The sequence below is a fragment of the Conger conger genome, chromosome 11 (assembly GCF_963514075.1).
Source record: "Conger conger chromosome 11, fConCon1.1, whole genome shotgun sequence".
NCBI lineage: Eukaryota > Metazoa > Chordata > Actinopteri > Anguilliformes > Congridae > Conger > Conger conger.
Genome location: NC_083770.1, coordinates 28,810,040 through 28,829,107, shown reverse-complemented (window position 1 = coordinate 28,829,107; position 19,068 = coordinate 28,810,040). Strand labels below are relative to the sequence as shown.

The window sequence follows — 19,068 nt, the reverse complement described above, 5'->3', positions numbered from 1 at the left end:
CATCACGATAAACATAATCTTTCAGTTTTGGCATTGTGCCTGTGCTGTTCAACGGCTCTGATGGCTCTCTATAAAGCATTTCTGGCTTAGCAGAGTGTGCTTGTGCTGTTTTTCTTCCAGAACTTTTACAAGGAGAAGAAAAGGGAAGATATCTACATTCGGTGAGACGTGATTCATTAATTGTGTGAAATTATAGTCCTCTAATAGACAGAGTTGCCGGATGAGTCGAGCTTGCCTGGCAGCCTCCGTTCGAAACGCGTCTGTGTCCTGCAGGTACTTGTACAAACTACGGGATTTGCACCTGGACTGTGAGAACTACACGGAAGCGGCCTACACACTCCTGCTACACGCTGAGCTTCTGCAGGTGTGTAGTGTGTGGGAGCCCTGCGTGGGCCTCAATCTGTCGGCACTATGCGCTAATCTGCTTTACCACAGCCAAAGGACAGGAATCGTCTACAATGCAAGGTTATGGTTTACCTGTGTGATTCGACTGCATGCACTAGCGTATTTACTCATCACCCAGACTGCATTATAACCATGGAAGGTTTCACAAATGTTATAAGAGAAATACGTGGCGTTTCTTTGTTTTGTAATTTGGCCGGCCGTGCTCCTGTGCTCCCCCTAGTGGTGTGACAAGCCTTGCGCGCCTCACCTCATCCCCCGCGACGGCTCGCACATCTGGACACAGCAGGAGCTGAAAGAGAGGCTCTTCCAGGAGATCATGTGCTACCTGGACAAGGGCAAGGTGAGCGCTCGCACAAGACCCCCACCGGCTCCCGCTTTCGCCTCCCTGGCGTTCGCCGCGGTGACATAACCTCTCAGCAGTCAGCGGGACTGTGTCACGTTAGCCAGCCGCGTCCACCATTATCTGTGCTCCCAGAGCACGGCGGGCATCTCCGAAAGCCTCTTGCACCCCCCGAAAGCTGCGCGCACGCCCTCCCTTTAATGTGTAACATTAGCCGCACTGCTGGGGGCCCCCATGACTGAGTAATCTCGCTGCGGGTGTGCCATGACTGAGTTCTCTCTCTGCGGGGGTGCTGGTTTCAGATGTGGGAGAAAGCCATCGAGATGAGCAAGCAGCTGGCCAAGATGCACGAGAACCAGATGTTCGACTTTATGGAGCTCAGCCAGCTACTGGTAAGGATGCGTGTCTCCCATCTGCTACAGAGGTGCCGCACTGGCAGGAGCTGGGCAGCAGGCATGGCATTAGGCTGGTGTCTCAGCATCGTTTATCGCCGTTCTGAAATGCCACAGGAGTGCCGTGAGTCATGCATGCTTGCTGTTTGTGTCAGTGAAAAAGTTTGCTAAACTCACCACCTCACTGACCACATTCCTGTGAGTGTCAGCTGTTATATCCTTGGTGACTGAGGCTGAGTAAAAACAACCCCGCAAGCCCCCGTGTGATGACCCGGCTCTGTTAATTACTGATTATGTGACACGCTGATGGAAGCCGCCAATCACTCTTATATTTTGGGGGCTGCTGTCGTTTGATTGGGTGCGGCGCTTCCAGCTGTCTGACGTGTCCTCGCTCACCGCTCTGAAACCCTGCGTTCACAGAAACAGCAGGCCCAGTTTTATGAGAACATCATGCACGCCATGCGACCCCAGCCTGAGTACTTTGCAGTGGGATACTACGGCCTTGGATTTCCCTCCTTCCTCAGGGTGAGTAACTCTCTCCCTCCCTCTCCCGCCCTCACGCTCCCTCTCTCTCCTTCCATCTCTCTCCCTCCATCTGTCTCCCTCTCTCTGTATTTGATATGTACTAGTTATGAAAGGTTTTTTGTTGCAGTGATGCATGTAGGTTACATTAATCCTTAAGAGACTCAGGTAGTGCGCAGATAAAAGGTTTTGCTGGAGTGCAGCAGTGATATTTTTAAACAAGACTTCCAAAACAATAGCAACCGTCTGTTTGAGAAGGGTGTCGGTTAGCCGGACGCGACACGTTCCTGTCGAAACGAATGCACTTTCAGTGTACCTAGCGAGTGAAACGCACTGCGATGCTTAGAGTGACTTGGGGGGGGGGGGGGTTTCGTTTACAGCCATGTAACTGTTGATTGCTGAAGCTTCCAGAACACTGCAAAGCTCTTCATGGCTATCTCATTGCATTTTAATTGCTTGAATGATTTCAGAACAAAATGTTCATTTACCGCGGGAAGGAGTACGAGTGGCTGGAGGACTTCAGTCAGAAGCTGCTCTCTCAGTTCCCTCTGGCGGTTAGGATGACCAGCACTGCCGCCCCTGGGGATGACATCTGTAACTCCCAAGGACAACGTATCCTTTCTCTGTGTCCCACGTTCACCTGTTATTGACCTTTTTAGTCCAAAAACATGCCGTTGTTTCTGGGGCATCTTGTGGCCTAGTGACTGAGACCCGGAAGGTTGATGGCTCAAGCTCTGGTCTAGCCACGATAAGATCCCACACAGCTGTTGAACTCTTGAGCAAGGCCATTGACCTTGCTCAAAGGGGGATTGTCCCCTGCTAATCAACTGTAACTCACTTTGGATAACAGTGCCAGCTAAATAACAAATTATTTAAATTATTCTGGTGGCTTTTTGAAAAATAACATTGACAACTTCTTGTGTGCAAGCATATATTCATACTCAATTGCTGCTATTTAAATTAAAATGGGGGAGCAGGCCAGCATAACATTAAGTGGTTTGATTCTCACTTGATACTGAAGGCAGAATGTCGTTGTGACAAATTGGAAACATTAATATTAAGTGTCTGAATGAACATAATGCACAATTATCTGTTTTGGGTAAGGGTCATTTTAGATTTTTAGACATCTCAATGCTTAGCTGTTTGGGGCAGCCTGGTTCCATTTAGACAAAGCTTTCTTTGAATTCTACATTCAAATGCTTACCGAATGTTCCATAGAACCCAGAATTAATTTCAAGCTCCAGTTAGAGTGTGTTGTAAATGATAAGGCGATGTATTAATCAGTGTTTGAGATAAAAGCCCAGCTGCCTGTGATATTGACTGTGTATAAATGAATATATAGGGAGTGACTGAGCTGTGGGTAAAGTGGGGAGATTATCTTTCTGCCTTTTTGGGTACGGATGTTTCTAGATAAAGTGAAGAGTTTGCATTTGAAATCAGGCCTGATGGTATATGGCAGCCGACCAGTACACCAGTGCACCCGCACTCCTCAGCTATACCCTACAGATATCCAGTGTTTCACCGTCAAACCGGTCCTCACTTTACCGAAACAGTTCAAGGACAAAGGAGTCCCCGAGCAGATTCTGAAGTAAGGCACAGTGTGTTTTTTATTTGCATACCATTATATAATTTGTTTGTTTTAGCAGACACTCATATCCATATTAGGTATATCATGCACTGTTATATATATGTATAAAAAGTATGTATGTGTGTGTGTTTGTGTGTGTGTGTGTGCGCGTCAGTGTATATCAGAAGAGACGACACAAGGGACCGTAGACCATATACAGTATTGTCGCGTATAAATAATGTGCCATGGAGTCAGTTTTGTAGTCTTTATTTGTTGCCCCATCTATTCTAGTTACTACAGAACTAATGAGGTGGATCAGTTCCAGTACTCCAGACCCTTCCGGAAAGGAGAAAAGGACCCAGATAATGAGTTTGCTGTGAGTAACTCCTCCAGAGTTTATCTTGGTTCACAATCTTGCAGAGATCAGGCAGATTCTTCTTGAGCCAAGGAAGCTGAAGAGTCATCCATTATCGGGCGTTACGCTTACCTTTGGTTAACCTTCCACGCTGGAAGGTGCTTTTTGCTTGTATTTTCTCATTTTGATGATTTCTCTAGGACTGCAGGGTTTCCGTCTCTGCCAAATGATTGCAGTTGAAATCCAGCAGCGATACAAATTGACTTCGAGCCTCTTTTGCCCATTGTTTGTGAAAGGTTACTTTTTGTCATTTTTCATGTCCATTCCCCCCTAGACCATGTGGATTGAGAGAACAACCTTCACCACAGCCTACCACTTTCCCGGGATCCTCAAGTGGTTTGAAGTGAAGTCCTTCTCCGTCGTAAGTCTCCGTTTCGTGGGGGCCCATGACTTCTTTTTATTCACCTGTCTGCACCTGAAAGCACCTATATATTCAGTATAAGGGTCAGAAATTTGAGCAGTTTTTATAATTGTTGCATTCAGCATTCTCTCCCACACTGTCACCATGTCCGTTAAGTTTCCCCATCTGCCTGAGAACTGTGTGAGGATTCATGCGATCTGTTTTTCTGTTGCTTGTGAATCTCCACTGTACTAAGTCAACACTGCTGGGTTCCTCCCAAGATTTCTGCCCATCGGGGAGGTTTTTTTGCCTCCGTTTGAGGGTTTTTCTCCCCACTGGGCAGTTTTTTTTACCTCACGCGCTTGCTATTTAGGGATTTAGGCCTGGTTTTTACTCTGTTTTTGTGTTCCTTTTCTGCTCCTCTGCAAAGTGTCTTTCTGACAGTATTATGTAATAAGCACTCTACAAATAAAATTTATTTAATGCGAAATTCCGCAGACTAACACACACATGCACCTGGGCCACAGAGTACGGAAATAGAAATATCCAGCAGTAAGTCTAATGCACAGTGAATGAATTGTGGCAGGTCAGCTTTGACTTGGGGCGTGCGGCCCTCTGGTTGCCTATGGGTGGAAGGATAATCGGTGAGTCTGTTTGAGCAGCAGGATTTTCAGACAGCCTCGCAGGTCTGGTACACTGATGCACAGATGGCCGTCTCGGATCCTAACACTGAACTTGCAAACCTGCAGGAGGAGATCAGCCCCCTGGAGAACGCCGTGGAGACCATGGAGATGGCCAATGAGAAGCTGAGCAACCTGGTGCAGCAGCAGGCCTGCGATCGCTCGCTGCCCGTCCACCCACTCTCCATGATGCTCAACGGCATCGTCGACCCCGCCGTCATGGGAGGCTTCTCCAACTACGAGAAGGTCTGCTGACCTCGAGCTGCCCTTCGCTGCGGCTATGAAACATTTCTATCCTTTTACCTTTGTGTTCAATCAGACCTGGGGCAGATAATTACTTGGAATGGATAACCCTTTAGACCCTAGAAGAATTCCAGAAGATTCCTGAAAATTTCAACTTCACTATAAAATTTTTAGTCTCACTATATTCCAGTTGTCAGTTCCATCTTTATCTGATTGTTTATCTCAGATAGGGGACAGTTTTGATGAAATTTCATGGATCTGCAGGCATGCTTTAACATTTTCCACATTTAAAAAGTATCAATGAAAAATTTCACCATGGTCATGTGGACACAATACGTTTATTGGAGATAAATCTTTGATTGCTCTTATGTGAGATACAGGGCATCAAAGCTGCTGCTTCAGAAATAATGTATGCCAATATGTATGTTTCACTCCAGATCTTTCTACATATCGGGAGTCTAGATATGTAGTGGATCTCCATTTGCAGTACTAGAAATATTGGAGGTCCTGTTAATGTAAATTATATTCCCAGATTTGCAGAACCTTTTCTTTAAGTTTTGTACTATTCTATACTAAACTACTGAATCCTCACACTCCCTGAATCTATAAATACTATTTGAGAATGTCAGTGGGAATGTCAGTGGGATTTATAATAGGCTTTGTAAGTGTCTTGGGAAACACCCTCGCGTTTTTGTTTACTTTCTCACATTTTGTGAAGATTCACAGGGTCTTTTGAAACCGTTCAGTTTAAAAACTGCTTCCGATTTTGAGCTAAAAGTGGAAATGTTACTTGTTAAAAGAAATATAAACACACTTTTAACAGTTGCATTTTAAAATGTAAACAAACACAGCAATGCAAATATGTCCCAGATGTCTGAGATATGGAAGCGGTGTGATGAAATACGATTATGAAGGTAATGATCAAAAATGTATTAAATTGTGAAAATGAATTTACTATAATTACATTCAAATATATAAGTGCTGGCAGTGAACATATTATATTATATGGTGTAGGACTGCAGTGTGTGGCCAGTACAGCTTGTATGGCACGTGTCATCAGAGGCTAGCACCAGAGGAATGGCCATGCGGGTAAAGTTAATGAAAGAGGGGGACGTTGCAAAGTTCAGGTGCATGAATATATATGAATATATATTTTTAGATGTTGAATAGATATGAATTAAGGTGGATTTCATAGATATGAAGATGCTCATCATATAATATAATATTAATATAATGTGTTATTTTTATTTGTTATTTGTTATCTGTCATGGGAGCTCTACTTTTCTTTTGATTGCATAATAAACTGTACAGTATGTCACAAAAATTATATCACAGACTTCTTGTTGAAATTCTGTGTTTGTGTTTGCAGGCATTCTTCTGTGACTCCTACATCCAAGAACACCCAGAAGATTTTGAGCGCATTGAGGTCCTCAAACAACTCATTGCCCTGCAGGTTAGCTTTGTGCAACCCCCTCTGCACTACACTCACTCATTATGCTCACTCCCTAAACGTCCCTCTGTCCCTCTGTCTGTCTGTCCCTCAGATGCCTCTCCTGTCCGACGGGATACAGATCCACGGCGAGAAATCCACCGAACAGCTGAAGCCTCTGCACAACCGCCTGGTCACTTGCTTTGCAGACCTGAAGGAGAAGGTGGAGAAGCAATATGGAGTCATCACTTTGGTCAGTCTATCGCTCTTGGTTATCTGTAGCTATCAATGGATGAGGTCTTTGTGTTCTCTTATCAAACCTCTCACTTGACATCATCAGCATTGAAGCTGTCATACGCACTACACCCTGGATCGCTTTCTTTCCATTCGAAGTGCTCTTCATTGAGATTTCTGCAGGCATGTAATACCATTGTGTCCTCTGTGGCTGTGTGTGTGTCCGTGTGTGTGTATGTGTATGTATGCGTGTGCATGCTTGCGTTGTGTGCCTCAGCCCTGCTCCCTGACGGAGAGGAAGAAGAGCCGGGTGGGCTCAGTAGTGGTGCCCTACATCATGTCCTCCACCCTGCGGCGCATGTCCACCGTCTCCCTCCTCTCCACCGCCTCCTCCGGCCTCTCCAGCGGCTCGGGCTCTTCAGAAGGAGGCCCCTCCCGGCCCTCCTCCCAGGAGTCAGTTTGTGCCTTATTTCTGCCTCCCCTCACCTACCCGCTGAGCGTCACACTGTCACTGTTTCTACAGGAAGTCCCCCTGCTCACCCTGTGGTGTCTCTCTCTTTTATTCACACTAGTCCCCCCATACTTCTCTCCCATTGCAGGTTTTCCCACTTTACAATAAGGGTACATGAATTGGCATTAACTAATATATTTATTGTGAATTACTTACAAAAACATTAATTGAGCATGAAATGTACTTTTCATTGGTTAATGTATTATGTAAAACTGCTAGCAAATGTATTAATGATGTGAATATTAATAATTAGCAAACCATAAGATAAACGTATAATTAGTTAACCATTAGCAAATACATTTACTGTTTTTTTCATTCATATATGAATTGGCATTAACTAATGTAGTTGTTTTCATGAATTAATGCTGAACAAATACATTATCAAAGCTGTACAGATTGACTTCTCAGTAGCTTGTTAAAAGCTACTGTATGTAATGCCAATTCATGTAGCTTTACCGTGGATTTTGTCTTGATGATTAGTCTCCTTTCCTCTCTGGTGCTCATTCACCTCTGGCCTCTTCTTCCCAGTTCCCTTTTGTCCCGAGTCAATGACCGCCGGGCATCGGTCCTGTCCCGCTCTGAAGAGGACAACAGGATTGGCCGCAAGAACCGGAAGGAATGGAGTGTGAGCAAGTCTCAAGTTCTGGTGGAGAGACCACTGGACACGGACGAGGTGATCCCACAGCGCAGCACAACTGATTCCGTTTTTAGTTTTTTCGTATTCATTTCATTGTGGTTAAAGATGTGTGCTTCATTGGAAAATGGCATGTTTGTGGGTGCCTTGTTAATTGCATTTGGTTTAATGTGGGTACACAGGTTCCTGGGTTTAGGTAGCTTTCAACAGCTTCGTTTGAGCTCACCAGCTCACTGTTTCTCCTTGTTCTAGACTCCGCCAGAGAAGCAGCAGAGGCCGAAGAGCCTGCAGTTTGGGGACAGGCGCCTCACCCTGTCACTCTTCCAGGGTTCGTCCTCTCAGCTCAGCTTGTCCAGCCCTCTCAGCCCTCTGCCCGCCTCGCCAAGCACTCCACGCAGCTCCAGTACGTAGTCCGGCCCACCGCACAGCTGGGATAGCAATTCTAAAAGTGATATAATATGGCAGTTTGGGGTGACGTTAGAGGTTAAGGAACTGAGCTGAAATGCATAGATTTCATTGCCAGGTAAGGCAAGTGCAGTGCCTGCAAAGTGTACTAGGCTTGGAGTCAACTTCTGCACTGCACTAGACAAAAATAAATATTTGCAGTAAACAGAAGAGGTAAATTTTGATGACATTTCATTTTTTCCTGAACTTATTTGTGCCATCTGTTTTTCTTGTCAGTGTCTTTGGAAGCACCCTAGTGTCTTTGTTTACTTTCTCACCCTTGCGTAGGTTCACCTGGTATTTTGAAAATGCTCACATTAAAAACTGCTTCACATTAAAAACTGTAAAACTGAGTGGAAGGGTTACTTACAAAGAAATAGGCGCACGTAACCAAACACAGAAGCTCTGTGTCCCATGTGTGAGATTTGGAAACAGTGGTATGAAATGATATCACCATGATTATAAAGCAGTCTCATCGCCTGTTCGTGATGGTCAAAAACGTTACTCAAACACGACTACTTCAAATAACAAATGTCTTACATTAAACGATTTAATTAGATTTTCCATTTAACATTTTAATTAAATATTTACAGGCAGTGGAGAAAAATTAATATATGGTGTTGGACCACAATGTGTGGCCAGTACAGCTTATATGAGACACATGACCTAGCAGGAGTGGTCATGTGGGTACAAAGTTAATGAAAGGGTGGGAGGTTGCCAAGGTTGAGATGGCCATAAAGTAGCATGATCACTTCAGGAAAGCTCGTCCTGTGTAAACGGTCTTACAGAGATAAAAGATAACACTGAAGTGCCAGCATGAATTACCCCTGGAGAAGTAATCCTCTCGTTTTCTCTCTCAGGCTATACATCTCTCCCAGGTGACAACGACGTAACCACTGACCCCCCCGGGACCCCCCCACCCATGCCACCGAAAAAACACCCCCACGATGGCGACAGCCCCCGCAACTCCGCAGAGGTAAAGGATGAAGCGACAGATCTTTTTTATTTCTGTTCAGGGTTTAAAAGTAGCAAGGTAGTTGGAGAGGGTGGCAGATTTGAAATAGTTTTGTCTGAACGTTGGTTCTCTCCACCAATCTTTCTCTGCAGTTCATACCCCCATTACCAATGAAGGTGGACAGCAGGCCTCCCCCACCTCCGCCCAAAACCCGCAAATCCATGTTCCCTTCATATGAACACGGCCTCCAATGAGAGAACAGCCCCACACATGCCCACCGCCCCTGAGTACAATAATAATATAGAGGTGGGTTGTTTGAGTCAGTTTGAATGATGGTGAGTGATTCTTTTCTGAGTTTTATTCTGAATCGGAGAGGACAGTTATGCGTGTTCTCTATCATGATTGACTGTGATTTTTGGCGTTTCATTCTCAGTAGCTGGGTTTTTTAGCTTGTGTAGAAAATAAAATACTAGCACATTTCAACTGATGATTTAAATACATATTGTATATATTGTTGTATAAATTGTTTGTATTACTACTGGGAAAGGGTACGACCAAAGGTTTCTTTTGGGGTTTTTCAGTGTATTGAACTGTCATTGTGTCGAGAGGTTCAGTGTGTGTTTGGGGCATTCTGTATTAAAGCAACAGGTGTTCAAATACTGAATTAACACATTTTCTGTAGCTGTTATATACGTGCTGTATAGAATACTGTAATTATACAATATTTGTTTTGTAATGAGCATCTCCACAGTTCACAAAGCGGTTGAACATAAATCTGTCGCAATCACAGTATGCCGAAACAAATTAATTTTGAACTAAAGCACACTTTTGATGTCATTCATGAAGTTCATTAATTCAGCATTATTTCTGGAGTATAGGTTTCAGCCAAATGTGCATATTGGTTTACAACTGTATGCATATTTATTCAAAAGACCATACTGCTTTCTCTTGCAATTACTCAATATCATCAAAATGTTTCATTTTCAGCTACAAGCACATTGACTATGCATTCTGAGAGGGTAATGAAAAAGCACACTAAAGATTTCAATACTGCTTTAATTACCTCATCAATTAAATCAGATTATTGTGACATGCACTGTATGGCTATATTGTAGATGTGATTTTTTTTGGTTTGTTTATAACGAACAAAGTAATGTATCTCGAAATTTTTGGCTTCTTTTGGAGGAATGCTTCTTTTGATATTATGGAACAGTGGCCCAATGTAGTGTTTTTCCCCAACCATGGTACATCAGCTTGTTGTAAAATTTTGACATTTGTTGATTATTTGTTGCCTACTTTAAATTATTTCCTTGGTGATCACATTTATTCAAGTTTACAACATAACACTCATTAAATAGGTTAGGTATTCTGAACAACACAAGCCATGTACATTATAGTTTATAACAATGAACAAATTTATTACATTAGGGCTATAACAAAAAGTCTAATTATATTTTAATTATGTTTCGTTTTAAATAAAGTTGATCTAAAGTGTTATTTTGCAGGTAATGGAATATTTTTGTATACCTGCTCTATGCAGTTTATTTGTGCATTTCTTTTTATGTCATATTTTAAAGAAAACTAAATATAGGTTGCCATTATGATTTTCAGTATTGTAAAATTAGAATTTTCAGGGACCAAGACAAAAGCTTTCTGAAGGGAAGGGAACTGACTGTTTTATTAATTTTATTTTCAAGCAAGTCAAACAATCATGGTACTGTAAAAGAAACTGTCAGAAATATGTAAAAGGGTGTAAGGTAATGTTAGCATGATATGTCAGACACTGAACTTTTTTATCAAATTGTAAAGCTAACCAAACAATAATAAATGTTTAAACTACTGAAAGGGTGCTTTGATGGTGCGCTAGCACAGGATTTTCCAGTATGAAGATACCAGTAAAAGAGGCAACATTTTATGTTACCAGTTTACTGGAGTTTAAATGATTGCAAAAAATATGTACCATATATTGAAATATTGGCAACATTGCATATCAGTTACCTAAGGAATTAGTTACAGTAAGTAGACCACATTGTATAGATTCACACATAAACACACAGGAGGTCCAATAGACATAGCCATAGAAGTATTTGCATTTAAAACCATCTGGTCTTTTTCATTTGAATGTACTCAAAGTTAATTTACTGGTGCAGTATCCTATCTTTGATTCAGCACAGAGAAATCTATGTTCATCTTAAATTGTAACAGTATACTTTGTGTGGGCAAACATTAGATATAATTTTTCATCAAGCGCTTTGGGCAGTGAAACTTAATTGCTGCATTTATAGCTACCTGCTGCTCCCATTTTCTGTACCCTGGCCAATATTTAAACCGCAGTAAAAACAAGAGGATGAACATCTATCTCATAAAATATAACAAGTTCAGTCTTTGATAGCTTAGAAAGCACTAAGCCATCTAAATTATAGTGCTAGAGTATGTTTACCACTGTACTGTAATTGTTCTTAAAGTTAAGCTAGTGCTCGTTCAAATATAAAAATTTAATTGCTAAATGTGATTAGGCAATATTTGACATGTTTGAAAGCCCTGTTTCGATACTAATTTCCGTATTAATTAGCAGCAGTATGAAAATAATTGATGTAATGGGTACTATTTTCTACTGTTTCATATCTACCTTGACAGCAAAGAATAATTGCATCTGAAGCCAGCACAGAGTTTGTCCTATATGGAACACTGAACATAACGTTGTTGAAGGAACCCCAGGTAGTCCTCTTAGGGCACTTTGTGTCTGGATCTTAAAATGCAACTGACAGGGTCTCACAATGTAGTTTCAGAGTAAGCGAGAAGTTTTTCCCATAAATCATTGGGCATTAGCTTTGCTTCCTGGCTGGTCCAGGTCAGGTTCCTTGCAGAGTTCAGCTGCTGGTGCTGGGACAGCATACTGGAGGGGATTTTCTCCAGGAACATGAAGATGAGCACATCCCTGTTGTCTGAGAAGGGCTGCATATGGATGGCACCATTCGCTCATCAGGAAACGTCTGGAGATGATGCACGGGGTTTTGCGGCTGTGCTGGATGCCACTTTCCACATTGTCCAGGATGGTGCTCCCTTGGTCCCAGTCACAGTCAGACACACAGCTTTATAGAGGGTGGCCCAACATTGTCATCCAGATGTGGGATAAGCTCGTACGCAACCCACTGGAAGTACCTGTCACTATAGGCTACAATGGCATCAAAATCAAATCTGGCACGGTTCATCCAAACCTCCCTGTTTTTTTCTCTTGGATCGCATGATACACCATTGGCAGTATATCTTTCACTGATATATGTACAACAGGCTAGCCATTGATATTAGCCCCAATGAGAGAGAGAGAGGATATACCAAGTGTATACAGGTACACATATATAGACATAGGTCTGAAATCCGTCATCCTTAGACCCCGGATTTCAAATGGGTGCTGACCAGGGACATTCTTGTTTACTGATGGGTACTCCAACGAGCCAAGCCATGATGAAACCCAAGCAAGGTCACAATCAAATGGTAAATGGTAAATGGTTGGCATTTATATAGCGCCTTTATCCAAAGCACTGTACAATTGATGCTTCTCATTCACCCATTCATACACACACACACACACACACACCAATGGCGATTGGCTGCCATGCAAGGCGCCGACCAGCTCGTCAGGAGCATTTAGGGGTCAGGTGTCTTGCTCAGGGACACTTCGACACAGCCCGGGCGGGGGATCGAACCGGCAACCCTCCAACTGCCAGACAACTGCTCTTACTACCTGAGCCATGCCACCCCATCAATCACTGGTGAAAGTTGATGCTGAAGTCTACATAAACTTCTGAGGGGAAGTTGAAGAGACCCTCTGGTAAGGTTCAAGTTGTTGCTGTGATCGATGTGTATCAGGTTCTTGTTATATTTGAAGAGGTCCACTGGTAGGATATGTATCATATTACTATGTAGATTTAACAGCTTAAGGGCTGTAAGGTCCGGGAGGGGAGGTCCCTGATGCTACAATATGTCATATTTATGGACTGGAGAGTGCTGAGGGCCATGAATGCATCACGGTTTACCAAATTAATTTGTTTGCATGATACCATCTCATGCAAGTTAAAGATTTTTTTTTTAAAAGCTAAGGCATCCAAAAGGTTTATTTGTGATATGGAAATCTCAAGCGTGTCTCACAGCTTCAAATGATCAAATGTGGTATTCCTAATGTAATCAAATTTAATATTGTACAGTACTCAAGTCTTGAGTTTTCAAGGTCAAAAAAGACCTTCCTAGGCTAGCTGAGTTGAGTGTGTCATTGTTGCAGAAGTAGAAGCAGACTCCTTCCCCGACTGTAGTACTGTAGTACTGTATCCTGTGTAAAAGTCCCCAGGGTCTGGGCACTCATTTATGAAATGGATGACAGTAGTGTCTACAACACTACAACAGAGGCTGTTGTAAGCACAACAGATGTGTCGTTGCAGGATGTTTTGTTTCTGGTGGAGGTATGGTAGTGTATTGCCTGCCGACTTTTTGAACGTTTTGCTTCGTCATTACATGTGACCAGGTACTCCTTGGTTGGGCTCTGTCTTGGTGGATAGCCCTTTTGCATTGGCCATGGCTTAAGTGTTCCTCATTGTACTCTGAAGAAAAAGTGAAGTCTGTGGACTCAGACTGATGGTGACCATCCACAGGAAAAGCATTGTTCTCCTGCACAGTAAACTATTGGATGAAACAATAGTCACAGAATATTTTTTTTCAGTTCATATTAGATATATTAGCCATTAATATGTATTTAAATACATTAAGAAAGGGCATCTATATTTCCTTCTAGTTTGTTGTGAGAATTATGTCCAATATTACAGAATGGGGCTATGGGACTAGTATTGCCAGAGGGACTAAATTACAAACATTTGCATTTTGGTTCCATGCAAATCAGACTTACCAATGAACTTTTCTAGGGCAAACAAAAAACTTTTTAAAATAAGATTTCCAATGTACAAACTGAGCAAGTCTCTATAGTATTGAGTTAATCGAAAGCCTCACAGTAGTAGTAGTGGCTTCACATGCACATTTGTATTGTTCATGAGTAATGTGCTTATATATGACAAAAAATGACAAATGTTGCTCAAAGAAACACCTGGATGCCATTGTGCATTCACAATGGCATCCAGGATGATAAATTGATTTTTTAAGTAAATATTAGTTTGAAGATTTACTGATGCAGTTTAGGCTAAGTAATTTCAAGGGCACAACAGTGGTTCCTACTCAGCACTGAGCCAGCAAACTGGGTTATGATTTTGGGCCTTTTAACCTGTAAAATCATGTTTTACATCAACCATTGAAACTCCAATGCAAAACATGTTATTCACTAAGTGTACAACATGGTACTAAGTATACAATGTAGTGTACAAAATAATTAGTATTATTAAAAGTCTCACCATATGTCCTCCTGCCAATATTGTCAGCAAATAATGCTCATCGTAATATTGCTGTCGCTGCAACCAGATCCCTTAATATACTGTACATCATATTATAACTTAATATGCTGCACCCATGATTTAAACTATGTTATGCATAAGCATTTCTTATTAAATTCACTTGTAATATATCAAATGTGAAAATGGGAAGGTTGAAATCCAAGCCCTTACCAGACTAGAGAGCTCTCGATCTCTTATCTTTCTGTGAGCCTTCTCTTGTGGAGTAAACGGTGTAAATTTACCAGAGCTGTTCTGCTTCTGAGCTCATTTATGACCAGGCCTTATTGACTAAATGAACGCCCACGTTTCTCAGAGTTTCTTAACATCGGTACAATGTATCACATTTTATGTACCACAAAGGAAGTGTCAGTGCATTGGCCATAAATGAAAGACTGATTTACCCTGAAAAAATGTGAAGAGGCTGTTCCTCCTGTGCTTTCTCAATTGATACCATTCCTGAAATTGTGGGGTATCAGAGAGAACTCTTTGTTGAAGGCAAGTCTTTCTATTAACTGTTTATTTAAAAGTATGAGACATTCAACATGGATAAAGATGAGGCATGAGGCATCTGCTGGTAGCCTGCTACCAGTGTGCTTTGCAATCACGAGTTCAACCAGCTGCAATGGGATAATGAGGTGTAATCAGGTGTGATGGTCATTTCCCATTTAGTACTCTTATGTTATGGGAAGACCGTCTTTTTATTCTACATTTTGAGTACATCTACAGTGTGAAATTATAATTAGGGTAGCCAGCTAGTTTTTAGGAGGGAAAGCCATGGACAAGTGCAGGTGAAATGGAAAATGAACAGGCATACAACTAATACATGTTGTGATCTACATTAAATGCATTAATTTTATTCATGCATGAAGCAGGTTCATAAGAAGACATTAATGGCAGTCAGTCAACCTGCTAGGACGACCATAAAGACCTATGAGGGCATTTTGCAGGACTCCCAATGTTGTAGGATTATGCTACCATCTTAGCAACTTACAGTATGATACAGTGTATTCACATAGATATGATTTAACATTCACCGTATTAGTGAAGAAACAAAGCAAAAAAACTCCCTCAAACCCATCAGTGTGTTTAATATAAATACATTCATAACACCTCATAAACCTAATAAGATTTGATGGCACTGGCAAAGGCTAGCAGTTCTGTTGTATATAATGGATTAATTTATTAACGTTTATGAAATTAGTCATGCATCAACTTTACTGCATTCATTTTTTTAAATGCAGTACTGTTCCATTTGTATGTATGCAAACACACAGTTTAATAATTTTTTATTCTCTTAAAGGGCTATTATGTCATAGTTCAGGATAATGCCATATTGCATAAATCTACAAATTTTATTAAGTTTATAAAGAGAATCTTGACAAATGGCTTTATGTGGGTGTTGAACATGAAACACATTCTATCATACTTGGATTAATTTGTTCGGGTTAAATTAATTTATTTTGCCACATTTCATAGCAGTACAACAAAGAATACAAAGCAGATTTGAATTTGTGATTGGATGTAATATCAGCTACTGCCAGAGCTGAGAAGTTGGGTTTGTGATTCAAGTATACTATTTTCTTCAGTGTTGCTTTTTTAAATTCACGTTAGTCAAAACCAACCAACCAACCAACCCAACAATTGTCAAGGTAAATGACCAAACCTAGGTTGACAAACCATGAAGGCCTTACTGGCCTTCCCTCAGTGTCCTGGGGTGGCACTTTTGTTTGGCTTGGTCTCTGGAACTTTGAGGCAGGAGAGGCAGGGGTACTCATCCAGGAAGAGGTTGAACAGGTGGAGGAGTTCCTTCCAGAAGGTCTTCTTCCCATAGATGAGCACCAGGGCACTGATGGCTGTGTAGACTGAGGAGAAGAGGACGGTAAGTGGAACAACATTTTGTTGCTGGATGGTGTTCATGTAGTGCACATAGAGGTCAACCACCAGGAAGCAGATGAAGACCACGATCAGACCCAGGTTCATGTGGATCACCCGCATCTCAGCGCCCAGCTTGGGGGTGTGGAACCCGTTGGTACTCGCCTTCATGTGCTGCAGGTGAATGGCTAGATGAACACTGATGGAGATGCAGCTCTTCAGCATGATCAGACCGGGGATGATGTCGGACATGAGCAGGTAGTATGCCAAGTATGTCTGGCCTGGGGTTCCCTTTGGCCTCAGAATGCCGCAGTCATAACTGTCCGTTTGGCTGTGAAGGTGGTCGAAGACGACCATCATCGGCATGCAGCTGCCGAACCCGCAAAGGGGAATGACCAGGACCACAGTCATGACGTGCTTCATGATGGCCTCCTGGATCTTGGTGTAGCAGTGGATGGGCTCGATCACCAGCTTGGTGCTGTAGTAAAACGCCAGGAATGCAGTCAGCCACATAATGGAGAACTTCAGGCTGTAGATAATCACCAGCAGTATGGAGAGTATATGCTCGTCTACTAAACAGAAGGTGTCCATCTTGTCCAGGGATAAAAAGAGGTAGGAGACCATCTGGTGAGTGGTGCTGCTCAGTGAGAATGCTGTGATGATGGTCTCACAGGGGAGCCAGTGTCCGTTCTCTCTGTAGTGCCGTAGGCTCATCAGCAGGATGTAGACATTGAAGAAAATGGTGAGCACGGCGAACAGACCAGTCATGAGCCAGATGGCCATCCTGTCTCCACTCAACAACATGGTGTCTTTTCCCTTTGTCCCTGGTGTGTAATTGTAAGATAACTGAGTGGTTTAGGCACACAAATATTACACTGCAAATTATATTGTCAAATTATGCAAGGTATGTTGAAATCAATACGTATGGACAAGAGACTGCAGTGATTTTGGCCATGTGCTTATATCTGTAGGTAATGATTTCGCTATAAACATTACTATTTGCACTCCCGAGAGTCCAGTAGGTGGGGCAATGAGACTTTAAAGAGACAATACATTTCAGGGTCCAGAGATCTGGCATTGCTTCTGACTTCCCACTGCATCCATGTGGTGTTACATGTACTATTTGAAGTCTGTATGTACATCTAGGACAGAACATAGATCCGTGCAACATTCCAAATGTAGGACTATTTTATGCTCCATAATATTGCCTACAGTCCACAATGAGTGTTCAATGTTTATCTTTCTTTTACCATTCAGGGTATTACATTGGAGCCTTGAACTGTTTTTTATGCCTTGTTCTGATGCCTGTGAAATAGAGCAAATTATGTACAATATTAACTTGTCAGATCTTGTCAGATAGCCATTAGTTGTTCTGTCATCTAGCATTCAACAGCACATCGAGTCCAACAGAAAAAAAGCCCTGGATTTTCCTCTTTTATTTCCTCGAAGAATAGCTCTCGAGTGGAGGTGATGCATTAAGTCAATAAAATGGTTCACGTGTCTGTCAACACCTGGATTTTCAGATTCTGATATTATTACAAGTGAACCTTTGAATACCCTCAAGATAACAAAATACTTTGACCTGAATAGAGGAGAGGCTGTGCAGTTTGTCTACTGCGATTAATGAAATAGTTTTCCAGGTATGGTGGTAATAATTCAGATAAAATATCTTTTCAAATATAATGACTTGCATTTAGCTCTGGCTGTTGAAAATGAGTGCAATAATCAGAAGAAGAAGAAAAAAATCATTGGAATTAAAACAATACAAGTGAATGAATGAATAGGCTTCAAGTTAACGGTAAAGAGAGGAAAAAGGATAAACAGACCGGTTTTGTGAAGGAGGTGAAGCTTGCGGAGAATGACACAAGATTGAGGATGATCCTTTTTCATCTAGTGAAGCGTCCATCCATAGATAAAGGGGTGTCGGAAAAGCAAGAGCAATCCACTTTATTCAGGTGTGCATTTGCATAGACAGTGCATTGCTGGTGTGTGTGTGTGTCTGTGTGTGTGTGTGCGTGCGTGCGTGTGTGCTGGAGTGGTTCTTGTGCACATCCACCTGGCTCAGCACTAGTAGGATTTGCTTTGGAATGTCTGGATGGCTAAATCGCAGATACATTCAAATGTCCTTCCTGATGCAACCGCAGGAGATTTACAAACCATCTCTCCGCAAGAACCATTCACAGGAGGTGACTCAGCAAGAGCCCTTCCTCCTTTCCAATGTCTCGTCGCATGCTTTTAGGTGGCTCCTGAAAAAATATGGAATGGAAATAATGAGCCTGAAAGGACAAGGCCTCGGGCAACATGTTCGTAATACATTACTGTTCTTACAAGTCCGTCCAATATAAAGAAATGTATACCTATGCTTCTTTTCTTGAATAAATCATTTTTCATTCATATTTCATCATTCTGTACATTTAATTTTCATGTAAAAAAATGTAATGCTGGAAAGCTTTGTACTGATTTTTTCCATGCAAACATTTATTTTAGCAAACATTGATAGGCAGTTATTTGGCAAGGGTGCTAGCCAAGTCCAATGTGCATGCAAGAAAATAATAAAGAGATAAGCAGCACTGCTTTGGAAACATATGTAGCATTGAAGCAGGCTTTTCTCAGTTTTTTGGGGGATGCTTTTCCTGATGGATTTCATGGCTGT

At 42.0% G+C, this 19,068-nt stretch overlaps 2 protein-coding genes across 2 annotated transcripts in view; one reads left to right on the top strand and one right to left on the bottom strand.

Moving 5' to 3' along the window:
* Positions 1-10,956, top strand: part of dock5 (dedicator of cytokinesis 5) — a 43,485-nt gene extending 32,529 nt beyond the window's left edge. Inside the window, 17 exon segments of the mRNA XM_061259791.1 lie at positions 121-161; positions 274-364; positions 626-745; positions 1,048-1,137; positions 1,558-1,662; positions 2,130-2,271; positions 3,166-3,247; positions 3,518-3,602; positions 3,916-4,002; positions 4,731-4,907; positions 6,274-6,357; positions 6,449-6,586; positions 6,845-7,020; positions 7,607-7,751; positions 7,965-8,115; positions 9,017-9,132; positions 9,264-10,956. Of these exon segments, the coding sequence (XP_061115775.1) occupies positions 121-161; positions 274-364; positions 626-745; positions 1,048-1,137; positions 1,558-1,662; positions 2,130-2,271; positions 3,166-3,247; positions 3,518-3,602; positions 3,916-4,002; positions 4,731-4,907; positions 6,274-6,357; positions 6,449-6,586; positions 6,845-7,020; positions 7,607-7,751; positions 7,965-8,115; positions 9,017-9,132; positions 9,264-9,365 (1,932 nt within the window). The 3' untranslated portion in view covers positions 9,366-10,956.
* Positions 10,957-16,244: 5,288 nt separating this feature from the next.
* On the bottom strand, positions 16,245-17,219 carry LOC133139939 (uncharacterized). The gene has a single exon (XM_061259430.1). The coding sequence runs from the start codon at positions 17,217-17,219 to the stop codon at positions 16,245-16,247; it is 975 nt and encodes a 324-aa protein (XP_061115414.1).
* Between the last annotated feature and the right edge of the window lie 1,849 nt (positions 17,220-19,068).